The 20,323-nt window shown below is 40.2% G+C and overlaps 1 protein-coding gene across 2 annotated transcripts in view; it reads left to right on the top strand.

Moving 5' to 3' along the window:
• man1a2 (mannosidase, alpha, class 1A, member 2) overlaps positions 1–19,655 on the top strand; it is a 134,498-nt gene extending 114,843 nt beyond the window's left edge. For both annotated transcript variants that reach the window (XM_073045427.1, XM_073045426.1), the window contains 2 exons: positions 8,492–8,607; positions 16,784–19,655. In XM_073045427.1, coding sequence (XP_072901528.1) covers positions 8,492–8,607; positions 16,784–16,916 — 249 coding nt within the window. In that variant the 3' untranslated portion in view covers positions 16,917–19,655. The remainder of the gene's footprint in view (positions 1–8,491; positions 8,608–16,783) is intronic.
• Positions 19,656–20,323: the final 668 nt, after the last annotated feature.

The raw sequence follows: 20,323 nt of genomic DNA, 5'->3' as shown, positions 1-20,323 counted from the left end.
AGTGTATTAGAAATGAGTGATCAGCATTAGATCATAGACCAATTACAGTGACCAAGTCAAAATAATACAGCACAGAAATGAGCCCTTTGGCCTTCAATGTCCTTGCCAACCATTTTGCCCTTTAGAACATAGAATAGTATGGCCCACAATGTTGTGTTGACCCTTAAACCCTGCCTTCCATATAACCCCCCACCTTAAATTCCTCCATATACCTGTCTAGTAGTCTCTTAAATTTTACTAGTGTATCTGCCTCCACCACTGACTCAGACAGTGCATTCCATGCACCAACCACTCTGAGTAAAAAAACCTTCCTTTAATATCCCCCTTGAACTTCCCACCCCTTACCTTAAAGCCATGTCCCCTTGTATTGAGCAGTGGTGCCCTGGGGAAGAGATGCTGGCTGTCCACTCTGTTCCTCTTAATATCTTGTATACCTCTATCATGTCTGCTCTCATCCTCCTTCTCTCTAACAAGTAAAGCCCCAGCTCCCTTAATCTCTGATCATAATGCATACTCTCTAAACCAGGCAGCATCCTGGTAAATCTCCTCTGTACCCTTTCCAATGCTTCCACATCCTTCCTATAGTGAGGCGACCAGAACTGGAGACAGTACTCCAAGTGTGGCCTAACCAGAGTTTTATAGAGCTGCATCATTACTTCGCGTCTCTTAAACTCTGTCCCTCGACTTATGAAAGCTAACACCCCATAAGCTTTCTTAACTACCCTATCTACCTGTGAGGCAACTTTCAGGGATCTGTGGACATGTACCCACAGATCCCTCTGCTCCTCCACACTACCAAGCATCCTGCCATTTACTTTGTACTCTGCCTTGAAGTTTGTCCTTCCAAAGTGTACCACCTCACACTTCTCCGGGTTGAACTCTCCTGCCACTTCTCAGCCCACTTCTGCATCCTATCAATGTCTCTCTGCAATCTTAGACAATCCTCTACACTATCCACAACACCACCAACCTTGTGTCATCTGCAAACTTGCCAACCCACCCTTCTACCCCCACATCCAGGTTGTTAATAAAAATCACTAAAAGTAGAGGTCCCAGAACTGATCCTTGTGGGACACCATTAGTCACAACCCTCCAATCCAAATATACTCCCTCCACTATGACCCTCTGCCTTCTGCAGGCAAGCCAATTTTGAATTCACGTGGTCAAACTTCCCTGGATCCCATGCCTTCTGACTTTCTGAATAAGCCTACCGTGTGGAACCTTGTCAAATGCCTTACTAAAATCCATGTAGATAGATAGATAGATAGATACTTTATTCATCCCCATGGGGAAATTCAACTTTTTTTCCACTTTTAGTAGCTCACATCCACTGCACTACCCTCATCTATATGCCTGGTCACCTCCTCAAAGAACTCTGTCAGACTTGTTAGACATGATCTGCCCTTCACAAAGCCGTGCTGACTGTCCCTGATCAGACCATGATTCTCTAAATGCCCATAGATCCTACCTCTAAGAATCTTTTCCAACAGCTTTCCCACCACAGACATAAGGCTCACTGGTCTATAATTACCCAGACTATCCCTACTGCCTTTTTTAAGCAAGAGGACTGCATTCGCCTCCCTCCAATCCTCCAGTACCATTCCTGTGGACAACGAGGACATAAAGATCCTAGTCAGAGGCTCAGCAATCTCTTCCCTTGCCTTGTGGAGCAGCCGAGTGAATATTCTGTCAGGCTCCGAGGACATAGCTGTCCTAATGTATTTTAACTCAAACATCTCCTCTCCCTTAATAGAAACATGCTCCAGAACATCAACCTCACTTATTGTCCTCACCATCATCAAGTTCCCTCTCATTTGTGAATACCGAAGAGAGGTATTCATTGAGGACCTCGCTCACTTCCGTAGCCTCCAGGCACATCTTCCCACCTTTATCTTTAATTGGTCCTACGTTCACTCCTGTCAACCTTTTGTTCTTCACATAATTGAAGAATGCCTTGGGGTTTTCCTTTACCCTACTTGCCAAGGCCTTCTCCATTCTTGCTCTTCTCAGCCCCTTCTTAAGCTCCTTTCTTGCTACCCTATATTCCTCAATAGACCCATCTGATCCTTGCTTCCTAAACCTCATGTATGCTGCCTTCTTCCACCTGACTAGATTTTCCACCTCACTTGTCACCCATGGTTCCTTCACCCTACCATTCTTTATCTTCCTCACCAGGACAAATTTATCCCTAACATCCTGCAAGAGATCCCTAAACATCGACCACATGTCTGTAGTAGATTTCCCTGAAAAGACATCATCCCAATTCACACCCACAATTTCTAGCCTTATAGCCTCACAATTTTCCCTTCTCCAGTTAAAAATTTTCCTGTCCTCTCTGATTCTATCCTTTTCCATAATAAAGCTAAAGGCCAGGGAGTGGTGGTCACTGTCCCCCAGATGCTCACCACTGAGAGATCTGTGACATGACCCGGTTCGTTACCTAATACTAGATCTAGTATGGCATTCCCCCTAGTCGGCCTGTCAACATACTGTGACAGGAATCCATCCTGGACACACTTAACAAACTCTGCCCCATCTAAACCATTGGAACTAATCAAGTGCCAATCAATATTAGGGAAGTTAAAGTCACTCATGATAACAACCCTGTTATTTTTGCACCTTTCCAAAATCTGCCTCCCAATCTGCTCCTCGGTATCCCTGCTGTTACCAGGGGGTCTATAGAATACTCCCAATAGAGTAACTGCTCCCTTCCTGTTCCTGACTTCCACACATACTGACTCAAAAGAGGATCCTGCTACATTACCCACCCTTTCTGTAGCTGTAATAGTGTCCCTGACCAGTAATACCACCCCTCCTCCCCTTTCCCCTCCTCTCTATCCCTTTTAAAGCACTGAAATCCAGGAATATTGAGAATCCATTCCTGCCCTGGTGCCAGCCAAGTCTCTGTAATGGCCACTACATCCTAATTCCAAGTATGTATCCAAGCTCTCAGTTCATCACCTTTGTTCCTGATGCTGCTTGCATTGAAGTACACACACTTTAGCCCTTCTGCCTTACTACCTTTACACCCTTTATTCTGCTTCTCTTTCCTCAAAGCTTCTCTATATGTTAGATCTGGCTTTACTCCATGCACTTCTTTCACTGCTCTATCGCTCCAGGTCCCATCCCCTTTGCAAATTAGTTGAAACCCTCCGAACCATGCTAGCAAACCTACCTGCAAGGATATTGCTCCTCTTCGAGTTCAGGTTTAACCCATCCAATCTGTACAGGTCCCACCTTCACCAGAAGAGATCCCAATGATCCAAAAGTCTAAAACCCTGCCCCTGCACCAACTCCTCAGCCACACATTCAACTGCCATCTCCTCTAATTCTTACCATCACTATCACATAGCACTGGCAGCAATCCTGAGAACGCCACCCTTGAGGTCCTGTTTTTCAGCCTTCTGCCTAGTTCCTGAAACTCACACTTCAGGACCTCATCCCTCTTCCTGTCTATGTCATTGGTACCAACACGTATCACGACTTCTGGTTGCTTTCCCTCTCATACCAGGATGTCGTGCACCTGGTCAGAGACATCCCAGACCCTGGCACCCCAAAAGCAACAAACCATGTGGGTGTCCTTCTCACGTCCACAAAATCTCCTGTCTGCTCCCCTGACTATAGAGTCTCCAATGACGACAGCTCTCCTCTTCTCCATCCCACCCTTCTGCACCACAGGGTCAGACTCACTGCCGGAGGCCCTGCCACCATGGCTCACCCCTGGTCGGTTGTCCCCACCAACAGTATCCAGGACAGTATACTTATTATTCAGGGGAATGGCTACAGGGGTGCTCTGCACTACCTGTCTGCTCACCTTCACTTTCCCCCCTCTGACTGTCACCCAACAACCTGCTTCTGGCAGACTAAGTATGACTATCTCCCTGTAGCTCTCATCTGTGACTGCCTCATTCTCTCTTACAAGTCAAAGGTCATTCAGCCAATGCTCCAGATTCCTTGCATGTTCTTCCATGTCACCTAGCCGCTTGCACTTCTGGCAGATGTGACTCTGCAGGAGAGGGGAGTTCCCCCAAGACTGCCACATCTCACATGAGAGACATATCACCATTTTGTAAAGTCTAACTGGGAGCCAGCTCATCCTCCGCCTCTTCCTGTCGAGGCCTCTCAAGTCAAAGCTCCACTCCTTCACTGGCTGCTCTGCTTAAGCTACCCCTCTATTTATTTGTTTGAGTTCTTCACACTGCCAGAATCTCTTGAGTCAAAGCCTCATAGCTCCACTCCTTCACTGGCCCACTCACTCACGCACTAGACTTTACTCTAATCCTATTTGCCCATTTAGGACTGTATCATTTTGTATCTTGCCTACTTAATTGTCTGTCTAAATGCAGTAATTGTATCTGATTACATTTCTCCCTCTTGCAATGTATCAATCTCACACTGAACTAAGAAAAAATTGCCCTTCAGGCCCCTTTTAAAACTCCTTTCTAACACCTTAAAACTATACAGTCTTTGTTTTTGACGAGAAAAGTTTTTACGTTCTGTCTTATCTATGCATCTTGTAACTTACCTCCATTCGGTCACCCCCTAAAGTCTCCTTCATTCAAGAAGAAAATAACCTAGCCTTTCCTATTTCTCACATAAGAGTTCATTAGGTTTCTGAGTCTCCAACTGTATTGGCAAATAGTTCTGGAATAGATTCATTGAACAAGCCCTATATGTGTACTGAATTGCTCTATGAATCTATTTCAGAACATTGCCTAATTTTCCATCTGATCTACTGTATATACTGCTGCAGTCTTGGGTAACCTTGCTATCCACTATCTTCCTGATCATACCTCCACTCACAATCAGAAAAACATCCTTCCGCATGTTGGTTTGGATGTGCCTTGCTCCAAAAAAGCGTACCACCATGAATAAATGAATCTTTGAAGCAAAGTCAGAAGTAAATAATACAATAGATTCTGGGTAACTGGAACACATTGGGACCAGTATATTTTGGCCCCAATTAGATGGCTTTAAATGGTGCAATTGGCCAAAGTTTCTTGGAAATAGTTAAAAAGATACTTTTAAAAAAAGCAAACTGCCATTTAACTGAGCAACAATTTATGTATTTCAATGAAATACAGAACAATTGTGTAATGAACTGGACTTGATTAGGGAGCTTGAGGTAAAGGAGTTCTTAGGAGCCGGTGATTATGATAGAATTCACTCTACAATTTGAAAGGGAGAGGCTAAAGTCAGATGTAGCAGTATTACAGTGTAGTAAAGGGAATTACAGAGGCATGAGCCAAAGTAGATTGGAAGTGTTCACTCACAGGGATTATAGCAGAGCAGCAATGGCTGGAGTTCTGGGAGAAACTTGGAAGGTGCAGGATAGATGCATCCCAAAGAAGTGGTAGTATTCTAAAGGCAGGATGACATAACTGTGGCTGTCAAGGGAAATCAAAGACAACATAAAAGCAAAAGAGAGGGAAAATAATGGAGCAACCCGGATCATTCAGGAGGCTGAAGGGGTGATAGATAGGACATATAGAGAGGTAGTTACACCCAGGGTGCAGGATACAGGAAACTGGGTGACAGTCTGGAAAGGGGATAAGGTGCCAGGGCAGAGTACCTCTGTGGCCAACCCCCCTAACAGGTATATCACTTTGGATACTGTTTGTGGGGGGTGGGGGAGTTGACCTAACAGAGGACAGTCACAGTAGTCGGGTCTCTGGCATTGAGTCTACCTCTGGGACTCAGAAGGGAAGGGGGGAACAGAGGCACACACTGTGGTGATAGGGAATTCCTTAGTTAGGGGAACAGACAGGAGGTTCTGTGAGCGAGAATGATCGAGAATGATATTCCAGATGGTCTGTTGCCTCCTGGTGGCAGGGCCCAGGCTATTTTGAATCGAGTCCTCCGCATTCTTAAGTGGGAAGTCGTGGTCCATGTAGGTACTAATGATGTGGGTAGAATGAGTGATGAGGTCCTGCATAGGGAGTTCTGGGAGTTAGGTGCTAAGTTAAATGAAAGGACCTCCTGGGTTGTGATCTCAGAGTTACTTCCTTTGCCACCTACTAGTGAGGCCAGAACTAGGAAGATTATACAGTTTAATACATGGCTAAGGAGTTGGTGTAGGAGAGAGGGCATAAGGTTTTTCAATCATTGGTCTGTCTTCCAGGAAAGGTGGGGCCAGTACAGAACGGTCCTAGCAGGAAGGTTTGTTAATGCTGCACAGTAGGTTTTCAACAAGAAGTGCAGGTGGTGGGGACCAGAGTGCCAGAACAGTTAGTGGGGAGGTTGTGGAGGCCTAGTAAGACCTCCGACAAAGTTAGAAATCAAAAGGTTGAATATGGTGTGACCAGTGTCCTGAGCTGTGTATATTTCAATGTAAGAAGCATCATAGGAAAGGCAGGTGATGGTGCTGAAGATCAGGTAGCTTGTTTTACAGAGGCAATGTGTAGTGAGGAAAGGCTGTTGATAGGGCAAAATTGTAGTCAACAGGATGAGTCGCAATGTAAAAAGTGGACAAAATTGAAAAAGGTGAATACAAGACTGAAGGTGTTATATTTGAATGTGCTCAGTATACCTAATAAGGCAGATGAACTTGGAGCACATTTGCTTGATCCAGGTATGCTGTTGTAGGCATCACTGAATTATAGGCTGAAAGAAGATTATAACTGGGAGCTTAATGTCCAAGAATATACATTGTATTGAAAAGACAGACAGGAAGGCAGAGAGAGCGGCATTCCTCTGTTGGTAAAAAATGAAATCAAATCCCTAGCAAGAGGTGACATGGGGTCAGGTGTTGAATCATTGTGGATAGAGCTAAGGAACTGCGAGGGTAAAAGCTCTCTCATGGGAGTTGTATACAGACCCCCAAACAGTAGTAGGGATTTGGGCTACAAATTACAACGGGAGATAAAAGTGCATGGCAAAAGAGCAATGTTATAATAGTCATGGGAGATTTCAGTATGCAGGTAAATTGGAAAAATCAGATTGGTGCTGGATTCAAGGTGGGGACACTCTAGAGTGCTTACAAGATGGCCTGTTAGAGCAACTCATGATTGAACCCACTAGGGAATCAGCTATTCTGGATTGGGTGTTGCATGATGAACCAGAATTGATGAGAGAGCTTAAGGTAAAAGTTATCATAATATGATCAAATTCACTCTGAAATTTGAGAAGGAGAAGCTAAAGTCAGTGGAGTAAAAGGAATTACAGAGGCATGAGTGAGGAGTTGGTCAGAACTGATTGGAAATGAGTACTGGCAGGGATGACCAACGCAACAATGGCTGGAATTTGTGGAAGCAATTTGGAAGATGTAGGATATATACATCCCAAAGAGGAAGAAGTATTCTAAAGGAAAGATGACACAACCATGGCTAACAAAAGAAATCCAAGCCAACATAAAAGCCAAAGAGAGGGCGTATAATAGAGCAAAAAATAGAAGTCAGACGATTAGGAAGTTTTTAAAAACTAAAAGAAGGCAGCTAAAAATGTCATTAAGAAGGTAAAGATGGGATATGGAAGTAAGCTAGTCAGTAATATTAAAGAAGATACCAGAAGTTTCTTCAGATACATAAAGTGTAAAAGAGAAGCGAGAGTGGATATTGGATAGTTGGAAAATGATACTGGAGAGGTAGTATTGGGGGTCAAGGAAATGACAGCTGAACTGAAATATTCTTCAATATGGAAGATACTAACTATAGTGGAAGTTCCATGTGTCAGGGGGCATGAAGTTTCCATAAGTAGAGAGAAGGTGTGAAGATAGATATGTCACCTGGACCAAATGGTGTATACCCAGGTTCTGAAAGAGGTGGCTTGAAGAGATTGTGGAGGTATTGGTAATGATCTTTCGAGAATCACTAGATTCTGGAATAGTTCTGGAAGATTGGAAATATTGTTCTCTTCAAGAAAGGAAACTACAGGTCAGTTAGTCTGACTTCAGTGGTTGGGAAGATGTTGGAGTTGATTATTAAGGATGAGGTCTCCGGGTACTTGGAGGTACATGACAAAATAAGCTGTAGTCAGTATGATTTCCTTGAGGGGGAGAAAAGTTGATTTGCAAGTTGAATCTGTGGTGAAGAAGGCAAATGCAATGTGTCATTTGTTTTGTAGGATAATACTGCTGGAAGAGATTTGATAGCAGTGCTTTGCTTTTAATTATTTTGAAATTCTTCGGGAATGTTCTTCCACGTTTTGTATAAGATCAAATTATACTACAATTTAGCTGTTAAGTTTTAAGTAGATTTTGCAATTATTGAAACTATTTGACTTTTACATTTCTTCAATGATTACTGTTCAGATATAATAATATTTGTGCTTAATTATTTTTCTCAAGAACTAGTCATTTGTCTAATAAAATGTTAAAGATGCATTTTATTTTTAGTTCTATTTTCAAGTTATTAGGGCTAGTTTCCATAGTTGTGAAGGTATTCCATTTGCAGCTTCTAACCAGTGCTTTGTGTTGTTTCTTGCATGAAATTATCCTGGGAATTTTAACGAAGGAGGTGAAACTGCATCTTTATAAATGTGCTTCTGTTCCCAGGCCATCGATAAGTACTGCAGGGTGATTGGGGGATTTTCAGGTGTCAAAGATGTCTACTCTTCATCGCCAGCCTACGATGATGTACAACAAAGTTTCTTTTTGGCTGAAACACTAAAGTGAGCAAAAAACTAAAAGAATTTAAGTAGAACTATTATTTCTGCTAATAACTTTTAAAATGTATTTTGTGCTCAGATTTGTGCTTTTTATTATTCCCATTAGTTGCCAGATTTTCCTCTTAATTTTTAAAAATGTACAAAACAATTCTCTGCAGCATTGAAACTATGCCTGTTAGATTTATTCATTATTAATTATTATCTCTAAGTATACCTCCAGTCAAGTTTATTTTCATAAGCACAAGTACTTCAATGCACACAACTTAATGCAGCAGTATCACAGGCACATAACATAAAAGCAGCATTCATAAGCAAAACAAGCATAAACTATACACAAGTTTTATGAGGCAGAACACAATTAGAACAAATATAAATGCCCACATTACTGCAAAGCTATCAAACTGTTACTAAATTGTGGTGATTAGGGTCTTACTGGTAGCTCAAGAGCAGAATGGTTGAAGGGAGGAAGCCGTTCTAGAACTTGGTCGTGTGGGACTTCAGGCTTCTGTACCTCCTGCCTGATAGTAGCTCAATTAGATGGCTTGCCCTGGATGGTGGGATCTTTGTTGATAGATGTACCTTCTTTGAGCAGCAGGCCTGTAGATACTACTAAAGGTGGCAAGGGGGGTGCCTGTGATGTATTGGGCAGAGTCCAATACTCTCCACAGATTCATACGTTATTGTGCATTCGAACTAACTTACCAGACCGTGATGCAACCAATGGGATACTTTCAATAGTACATCTGCAGAGATTTGTTAGTGTTGGTGACAATCTGAACATCCTTAACCTTCCAAGAAAGTAAAAATGCTTGTCTTTTTTATAATTCCATCTATACATTTAAGCATACAGTGCCTATAAAAGGTACTCCCCTATAAAAGTGGATTTAATTTGGTTTCTTTTCATACTGATCAACAGAAAAAGGCTCTCATGTCAGCAAAAACAGATCCCTACAGAGTGATCTAAATTAACTACAAATATAAAATAATTGATTGCCTAAGTATTCTGCCCTTCAAGTCAGTATTTATTAGATGTACCTTTGGCAGCAATTACTATTTTGAGTCTGTGTGGATAAGTCTCTATCAGCTTTGCACCTCTGGGCACTGCAATTTTTCCCCATTCTTCTTTACAAAACTGTTCAAGCTCTGTTGCATGATGATCATGAGTGAACAGCCCTTTTCAAGTCCAGCCACAAATTCTTTATTGGATTGAGGTCTGGACTCTGACATGGCCACTCCAGGACATTAACTTTGTTGTTTTAAAGCCATTCCTGTGTAGCTTTGGCTTTACGTTTGGGGTCATAAAAACTGGAAAAGAAGCCTTCTCCCAAGTCACAGTTCTCTTGCAGAATGCATCAGGTTTTCCTCCAGGATTTCTCTGTATTTTGCTGCATTCATTTTACCCTCTACCTTCAAAAGCCTTCCAGGCCTACTGCAGTGAAGCAACCCCCACAGTATGATGCAGCCACCACCATGTTTCACAGCAGGGATGGTGTTTTTGATGAAGTGCAGTGTTTGGCTTGCGCCAAACATCACGTTTAGTCTGAAGGCCAGAAAGATCAATTTTAGTTGGAAGAGTAGTCGCAGGAAGATAGTACAGGAGTCTCCTGAGGTTATCTCCATCCAAAACAGATACCACTTTGGAATCTGTTGGGGGAGATGTCTCATCAGGTGAAGGCAGCAGTAGCCAGGATTGTGGCATCATTGGTGGCTCTGCTGCGCATGAGGGCAAGGAAAAGAGTGGCAGAGCTGTTGTGGTAGGGGGTTCCATGGTAAGGGGAATAGAGAGGAGCTTCTGTGGCTGCAGACGGGACTCCCGTATGGTGTGCTGCCTTCCGGGTGCAAGGGTCAGAGATGTCTCGGAGAGGCTGCAGGCATTCTGAAAGGAGAGGGTGAGCAGCCAGCTGTCATGGTGCCTGTAGGTACTAACAATATAGGAAGAAAGCGGGATGGAGTCCTACAAACTGAATTTAGGGAACTAGGAGATAAAGAGTAGGACCTCAAAGGTAATCATCTCAGGATTATTACTGGTGCCAAGTGCTAGCCAGAGTCGGAATAGCAGGATAGCTAGAATGAATATGTGGCTTGAGTGGTGGTGCAGGAGGGAGGGTTTCAGATTCTTGGGCCATTGGAACAGCTTCTGGAGGAGGTGGGACCAGTACCGTCCGAACGGTCTGCATCTGGGCAGGGCCAGGATCAATGTCCTAGGGAGATTGTTTGCTAGTGCTGTTGGGGAGGCTTTAAACTAATATGGCAGGGGGATGGGAACCCACACAGAAAAGAAGAGGGAAGTGATGCAGAGACCAAAGCTAGAGTTAGTGAAGAAAAGAGTAAGAGTACAGTGCATAAAAGTAACAAACAAAAATTGCTTAGGTCACTAGATTCTAAAAGGACAATGAGTATAAGGACACTTTATCGAAATGTCCATAGTATTAGAAACAGGGTTAGTGGACTTGTGGCACAGATCAGTACCAAGGCGCATGATTTAGTGGCCATTACAGAAGCCTGGTTGCAAGATGGAGATAACTGGGAATTAAATATCCAAGGGTATCAGGTAATACGGAAAGATAGGAAGGCAGAGGAGATGGGGTGGCACTCTTGATTAAGGATGAGATCAAAGCAATTGTGAGAGACGATATAAGATCTACGGAGCAGAATGTTGAGTCCATCTGGGTAGAGATTTGTAAAGGGAAAAAAATCACTGGTGGGTGTTGTGTATAGGCCACTTAATAAAAAGTATTGCAGTGGCAGAGGCAATTAACCAAAAAATAACCGAGGCTTGTAAGAATGGAATAGCAGTTGTCGTGGGGGATTTTAACTTCCACATAGATTGGGTGAATCAGGTTGGTCAAGGAAGTCTTGAGGGGGACTTCATAGAATGCATCCATGATGGCTTTCTTGAGCAGCATGTTAGTGAACCTACAATGAAAATGCTATCTTAGATCTAGTCCTGTGCAATGAGACAGGTAAGATTAATGATCTTGTAGTCAGGGATCCTGTTGGAAACAGTGATCATAGTATGATTGAATTTTGCATTCAGATGGAGGATGAAATAGTTAGATCCAAAACTAGTGTATTATGCTTGAACAAGGGAGACTACAACATGATGAGGGAGGAGTTGGCTAATGTAGATTGAGAGCACAGGTTATTTGGTAGGACAGTTGAGGAACAGTGGAATACTTTCAAAGAGATTTTTCACAGTGCTCAACAAAAGTATATTCAAGTCAAAAGTAAGGACAGTAAGTGTGAGGAGAGCCAGCCTTGGATAACTAGGGAAATAAAAGATAGTATCAAATTAAAAGCTCGTGTACAAAGTCACAAAGAGTAGTGGGAGACTGGAAGATTGGGAAAACTTTAAAAAGCAACAGAGAATAACTAAGCAAGAAGTAAGGAAAGGGAAGATAGGGTATGAAAGTAAATTAGCACAAAATATAAAAGCAGATAGCAAAAGATTTTATAAATATATGGGGTGATTGATATGTTCGTGGCCTAAGTTTGAAGGAGTCAATTTTAGAAAACCTAGCACATTTATTTTTCAACATAGTCCCCCTCCTACATTTACACACTTAGTCCAGCGGTCGTGGAGCATACGGATCTTGGACCTCCAGAAAGTGTTCACAGCAGGGGTGATTGATAAGTTCGTGGCCTAAGGTAGAAGGAGATGAGTTATTAACTTCAAACTTTCTGAAAGAGTTGACCTCCATGTGCATCTAACGAGAGCTGTATAACTCATCTCCGTCTAACTTGGGCCACAAACTTATCAATCACCCTCTGCTGTGGACACTTTCTGGAGGTCCAAGATCCATATGCTCCACAACCGCTGGACTAAGTGTGTAAATGTAGGGAGGGGACTATGTTGAAAAATAAATGTGCTAGGTTTTCTAAAATTGACTCCTTTTACCTTAGGCCATGAACATATCAATCACCCCTCGTATATGAAGTGGAAGAGGTTGGCTTAAGTCAACGTAGGTCCCTTGGCAGATGATAAGGGGAAATTATATTGGGTGATAAGGAAATGACTGAGGCGTTGAATGACTATTTTGTGTCGGTCTTCATATGCCATGGTGTGCAACAAGTATATTTCCTTTGCTTTGTTAATCTCTTGTAAATCCTATGGGATAACTACAGGACATGCCAATTTTGTTCCAGAGGTTATTTGATAAAATTTAGCTTTAAAACTATGTTTTACGAGTTTAATATTCATGCATCAACAATTACAACTTCTCCATATTAACATACTTAAAATCTTCATCCTTGGATATGTTCTAGATCACTTTTGTATCCTGAATGGGGTCTTCACTTTTTTCCTAACTTTGAAGCAATTTAACTGATAATTTTAATTTGTGAATCACATTTTCTTTTTCGCTCCACAGTAGAGCCTAAAAAATAGGGAAAATTAGCAAGTATAAAAAATGGGGAAAATTATCAAGTATGAAAATCTAAAAATTCAAACACTGAAATGTCAGCAGATCAAAATTGTTCATTCCCCTTTGTTCGGTACTTAGTTGAACAACCTCTTTCAGCTTTTACAGCCAGCAGTCTTTATGGATAAGTCTCGGTTAGCTTTGCACAATGGGATGGAGCAAGATTTGCCCATTACTACTTGCAAAATTGCTCATGCTCTGCCTGGTTAGTTTGGGAGCGACAGTGGATGGGAGTCTTGAGGTCTTCCCAGAGATGTTCTATAGGTCAGGACTCTGACTGGGCCACTCTAGGACATCAACTTTCTTCATTTGAAGCCAACCCCATGGTTGCTCTGGCGATGCATTTTGGATCATTGCCCTGCTGAAAGATGAACTTCCTCCCCAGATTAAGCATTCTGGCAGAGGCTGGCTGTTTTTTTTTAAATCCAGGGTCTCTCTGTATTTATCGCTTTGTATCTTCCTATTAATCCTGACCATATTTCCAGTATGTGTTGCTGAAACGCATCCCCACAGAATGATATCCGTCATACTTTACTGTAGGATGGTGTTCCCTGACTGATGCGCAGATTTAGATTTACCCACACATACCGCTAAAAAAAAGATATCTTTGCCTGTGTGGAAGATGCTGTGAATGTAGAAGATGATCTTGTGATCATATGAGACTAAAGTGGAACTTATTGGGCTCAACTCTAAGTGGTACATTAAGTGTTAATGTCCTGAGATTGGGATTATTGACATTGAGCAATCCTTCCTTTGTGTAACAAGACCTACTTGATTGAGTTTTACCAGGGCTTCTCGATACCAGGCATAGTCAAGTTGTGCCTTAATTTTCAGGCAGTCACTCTTTTCTTCATGTCCAGAATTTGCCTGCTTCATTTCTGGCCTACAGCATCAGTAGCAGGGAAAAGGCACTTGGGAAAATAGTAGGATTAGGTGGAGTCATCATGCATTTATGAAAGGGAGCACATGTTGGACTAATCTGTTAAACGTCAAAGGTTCTAAGTAATTAAATGGAGAAGAGAAAACTAGTTAATATGGTGTATTTGGATTTTTAGAAGGCCCTATCAGGTTCAGCAGAAGAGATTATGAAACATAATTGGATCATATGGTATTATGGGTGATATGCCAGAACGGTTAATAAAAGAAAGACAGAGAAAGCAATAGTCAGGTCATTTTCACTGAGCTGCCACAGGAACTGGTGCTGGACCCATAGCTGTCAGCCTATATTATTGATTGGGAAGAGGGCATCAAGTACAATAAATTTTAAGTTATTTGATTAAGGAAGGCGAGTGGGTTTGAGCTGAATGGAAGATGTAGACATAATTAATGGTGAACAATACAGCAAATGGAATAATGTTTTATTTGCATTATTCAACTTTTGATGCAAGTTTTCTTTGTGGAAGAAAGTAGAGTATTATTTAAATAGTGAGAGATTTAAAAGTGAACTGAGTGTTCTGTATCATTCAAACTTGCAAGAAATGCTTAGGAGGGAAGATAGTTTGTTGGTTTTATTGCCAGAGGATTTGTGTCCAATAGAAATGTTGTGTATGTGTATACAGCCCTGGTGAGACTGTATCTAGAATATTGTGCATGGGTCTAGTCACCCTTCTGAAGAATAAATTCATGTTTGAGAGCGTGTATTGAAATTTCACCAGATGGATTCCTAGAGTGCTGGGATTAGTCAGGTTTGTTATCACTGTCTTATGATATGAAATTTGTTGTTTTACTGTAGCGGTGCTGTGCAAAGACACAAAATTGCAAGATAAGTTGTAAAATAAATATATAGTGCAAAAATATAAAGAAGTGTTCATGGGTCTATGGATGGGTCGGAATCCTATGACAAAGGGAAGGGTGTGGTCTTCGGGCTGCTGTATTAAGCAGGCTAGGCATGTATTTCCAGACTTTTGAAGAATGATAGTTGATCTGATTAAAACATACAAAATGGATAAAACTCTTGACATGGCAGATGTATAGTTTATTTTTCCCCTGACTGGGTGTCTAGAACTAGAGACAATGATCTCAAAATGCAAGATCAGCTATTCGAGATGAGAAGGAATTGGTTCAGAATCAGGTTTAATATCATTGGCATTTGTCATGAACTTTGTTTTCTGGCAGCAGTCCATTGCAATAAATAATAAAAGAAACTAAATTACATTAAGAAATATATATTAAAAAGTAAATTAAGTAGTATAAAAATAATAGTGAGGTAGTGTTCATGGGTTCTTTGTCCATTCAGAAATCTGATGGTGGAGGGAAACAAGCTGATCCTGAAACGTTGAGTGTGTGTCTTCAGGCTCCTGTACCTCCTCCTTGATGGTAGCAATGAGAAGAGAGCATGTTCTGGTGATGGGGGTCCTTAATAATGGATACTGCCTTTTTGAGGCACCGCTTTTTGAAGGTGTCCTCTGCTGGAAAAGCCGGTTCCCATGATGGAGCTGGCTATGTTTACAACTTTCTGCAGCTTTTTCCAATCCTGTGCAGTGCTCCCCTCCATACCACAGTAGCACAACCAGTTAAAATGCTCTCAGAATCAGAATCAGGGTTATTATCACAGGCATGTGACGTGAAATTTGTTAATTTAGCAACGGCAGTTCAATGGAATACATAATCTAGCAAAGAGAAAATAATAATAATCATAAAATAAAACAATAATAAACAAGTAAATCAATTATGTATGTTGAATAATTTTTTTAAAACGTGCAAAAACAGTAATACTGTATATTTTTTAAAAAGTAAGGTAGTGTCCAAAGCTTCAATATCCATTTAGGCATTGGATGGCAGAGGGGAAAAAGCTGTTCCTGAATCACTGAGTTTGTGCCTTCAGGCTTCTGTACCTCCTTCCTGATGGTAACAGTGGGAAAAGGGCACGGTATATGTGTAGAAACTTGCAAGTCTTTGGTGACATGCCATGTCTCCTCAAACTCCTAATGAGGCTGTCATGCCTTATTTGCTTCAAAGGGTAGTGAAATGTTGGAATTCATTAACCAAGAAGGGCGTAGGGCTCTATCAATGAGTAGATTCAAGACTGGAATTAATAGATTTTGAGATAGTAGGTGTATAAAATTCAATAAAGTGGCACGAGAGTAAAATATGAATTCATTGAATAATGAAGCAATGTGCTGAATGACCTCTTAGCTGAATATGTCTATTAGTTGGTTACCACTCACTTTAGCATGCTGAAAGTGCAGGAGAGCAGAAGGTGCATATGGTGATGCTTATGCTACAAATGCTGAGAATGACTGTGAACTCGGCCATATCCTTTGCAGTTCTCAGCTCTCGACTCTTACCAAGTTCTTCCTCCCACAGCTCCAGTAGTGTCTCCTTGTACCCCAGTTTTGATGTAGACAAGAAAGCAATTTAATGAATTCCCTTAGTATTTCATGTTTTCACTCATAGATATCCCATGTTTTAATTAAAAAATTGTTTCCCAGAGACAAAATGATCTTAGTATCATTGCTATATTAAAAAAATGATTAGAAATTATTTGAACAAAGGCAAATACACAATTTTCAAGCATTTAAATTCTTGTGCAGTATTTTGTTCAGTGATTGTTTTTAGGAATAATTTTTGTTCACACTTGCACACTTGAAATTGCTAGTTTACCAGAACTTACAGGACTGAGCCAAACAGACATTGGTTCATCTGTGCTCCCAGTTAAGTAATCACCTCTGTGATGGAGCAGAGATGTCTCACAAGTTAAAAAATCAATCCACCTTTTATGCTGCAATTAAGGTAAACATGCTTTTCTTTAATTTCAGGTACCTGTACCTCCTGTTTTCTAGTGATGACCTCTTACCCTTGGACTATTGGGTTTTTAATACAGAAGCTCACCCTCTTCCTATTTTACGTTCTATGAATTCTACCATGTTTGGAAATATGGTACTTCAATGAGGACTGCAAGAGAACTGGAAGAGAACTCTACTGTTTTGTCGTAGTGCTAGCAGGACAAGTGCAACTAATCTTCAAAGAAAAGAAAGGATCCTAATCAGTAAGACTTGAATGATTTGAGATTAAATCATGTAAGAAAGATGTGGACTACTGAGAGAATACATCTTTCACAGCAGAGTACAATGAATGTACAAGTTTACTATGGTGTAGTTGGCAATCAGTACAGTGTGAATGCTGTACAATTAATTTTATGACTGATGTTCAAAGAAAGCTTAACAGCACTAGATGTATGTAAGTAGTACAGGATATTTTTCTTCTGCACTACCTAAAGCCATTGAATCCCTGGCAAGAGTGGAATAGCCTCAGTTTTTAAAGAAATGGTATCTCTTTTGTGGAGTTGCCAACATGTGGTTCTTCCTATCAAATTAAAATGAAGATATTTCAATTTTTGCAGGGAAAATCCTTGCAGAAGGCTGCCTCCATATTAAACAGAGGGTTTGTTCCAATTCTGATGTAGCATATGATTGCTGATATCTAAGGTTTGATTGTTGGACTCTTACCATTATAAGTGTGCTTGTAAAAATTTCTGCACCTTGCAAATTTTCTTTACCCATAAAGGAGTCTTGGCGTTGATTTTTTTTTCCAAAAGTATTGGTATCGCTTTCAAATGAGAAGACCTAGCTAACTGTAAGTCTTGGTTTACTTTGGACAGAATTAAATCTTATAGTGTATTTTCCAGTATTGTAAAAAGGTGTTCTTTTTCCAGGATATGTATTTTCATTTGGACAGAAAAGCTGTAGCACTTATTAGTCTACGGTATTCGTTTCCAAAAGAGGCAGGAAGTTAGCACCACATTTGAGACTGAACCACTTCGTTGTGGTAAAATGATTAAAAGGTGGCTAATTTTGATCCTTGCTTTCTTCTTCGTTCATAATTGGCGGTGACCAAGATTTTAAAATCTGCTCTTCAACAGCGGTGAATAAAGGTCCAAGTAAGAGTTAATCAAACTTCCTGGATTTGGTACACGTCTTTTACAGTATTAAAACAGGAATTGATCATTTGTGTTGTAAGCATCACTTAATCACGGTCTGTAAAACATTTCAGAAGTTACCCTGAATGATACCTACAGAAAGTTTGATTGTTTTCATTTCCCCAAACAAAAGAATATAGTTTATACAATCTGCTCCTCTTAACTCGGTTGCTTAAATTATCTGGAAGTTCAAATTTTTTAGCTCAATTCTCAGCATGATGTATTATTTATGCTTAATTCAAATTCATGGGTAATTCATTTCCTCAGCGCAAATGTGACTTTGAATTATTAGGAGTAGAATGTATGCTTACTGAAACAAAGGTGTACCTAATAATTAAAGAAAACCACTGGTGTCTGAGGTTTTGTTTACTCTATTAGCTAGAGTCTACTGTAAGTTCAGGTAGGATGTTTCCCCTTCTTCCCCCATGAGCTCCGTAATTGATGGAAGAGGAAGTCTTTATATTAAGAGCCTACTTATTGCAACATGAAGCTGCATTCCAATAAGTGAATAAAACTTATTACCATTTTATCTTTTCTGCCCTGCTAATGCAAAAATAATATTCACACCCGTAATCTCAATCCTATACTCATCCTGAGATTTTCCAAGCCTAAAATGCGGACTAGTTCATTTAGTTGGTAATTGATGACTGTGGAATGGTTGTGCCTTTGACTCCATCCCTGATAATTGCTGACTATTTTGTGTTCAAGGTAAATTGTCTGTACATTACTATATACTACCTTTAAGTTCATTTTCTTGCAGGCATTTACAGGAACAATAAAGAAATACAATAGAATCTATGAACAACCATATATAAATAAAGACAAACAGCCGATGTGCAAAAGAAAATGAAGTGTGCAAATAAAAGAAATGTTGAGAACATGTGCTTTAAAGAGTCATTGAAAGTGAGTTTGGAGGTCACTTTCAGTTCAGACAATTTTACATCCCTTATTAACCCGCATGAGAATTGCATTATAAATGTTCCATGTTCAGGTTTTGAGTCATCCTCTTTCAAAAATCAGTTATCCACATTTTCCCCTATAAAAACATCCTCAATCTTCCTGGTTGAAAACTACTATCATCAATTGTAAAATGGATAATTCTTTTGGTATGTATTTCAACAGAGTAGTTCCTGAAATAACAATTCTATTCTCCTTTATCATTTAAGGGAGATTCTTTCTCTTGTTTCATTCTTTCTTATTTGTCTGATGCTTGCTTTATTTGTAGAATACCTGAACTAACTTATTATTATTTCCATCCTACTGTTTTTGGAATGTATCACTCTGCAATATCTTTCTGCTTTCAAGTCCTTAACATAAGACTTGTCAAATCTGCTGAACTCAACCACAGTTTTAAATATTTTAAACAAGGTTTTTGTTCCTTAACAGCGTCTAAGTGATCATAATCAAGGTCTGTACATTAATGCTGCATTATTTAATCATGTTCTTGAATTTTGAGCAAACTTTGATGTAATCAGTTATACTGTTTTCCTGTAATGTATTTCCTCCATTCTGTAATTTAGTCACACCATCAATATTTCATCAAAAGTGATTTCAGTTTCCACATTTGTAACATTGCATTTCTCTATCCAAACCTCACTGTCTTTTGCTGAAGCTCTTATTTTCAATATTTAAAATATGCTTTTCATTGCCTTTGTGCTATCTTTGTGAAGTACAGGAAGATTTTCTACATTAAAGGTAATATACAAATGCAAGTTGTTGATGCATAATGATGTCTTCCACCAATACAGCCCACACTCTACCCGTCCCTACCTCCTTCAAAAACCACCACCTCAAGAGAAAACTTCACTTCTCTAGGAAGATGATGGGAATATACAAGGTATTGTTCATTAAGTGATTGTTGTTAACTACTTTGTGATTGCTGTTAGAAGCTTAGCTGGCTTTTTAATAAAGTTCTACAGAGGCAAAAATTTATATTTAATCCTGAAGATCAATATCAAGATCACATCTGTTGAAGTAAGAAATAGTAGAAGTAAGCTACTTGATCCCCGAAGGCAGCTGTATCATTCAGCCACTTAATTTTCCTGCCTTTGTCCTCTTGATTGCTTTAATTATTCTGAATTTAGTTGTACAGACTCCATAATCCTCAAAAACTGTGGTGCAAGGTTAATTTCACACTGTCAAACATTGTACAAACAAGTCGAAGCACTTTTGATTTTGTTTATTTTAGGTTTTGTAGTGAAATCTAGTGATTCAGTAGTGATGAACTTAGATTTGAATCTCTTAACTATAACAACAATTAACAACAGAATAACAACTGTTCTGAAAAATCCAATTTTATAACTGAAGAGCCTGTTACGAATTAAGATTGTGTGAAAGTCAGCTAACTTATGTTGTTTGGGAGTTTATAATGAGAGGCTCA

This window comes from Hemitrygon akajei, chromosome 5 (assembly GCF_048418815.1).
Source record: "Hemitrygon akajei chromosome 5, sHemAka1.3, whole genome shotgun sequence".
Classification (NCBI taxonomy): domain Eukaryota; kingdom Metazoa; phylum Chordata; class Chondrichthyes; order Myliobatiformes; family Dasyatidae; genus Hemitrygon; species Hemitrygon akajei.
Note: the sequence above shows the minus strand (reverse complement) of the source record. Positions and strands in the feature narration are given on the sequence as shown.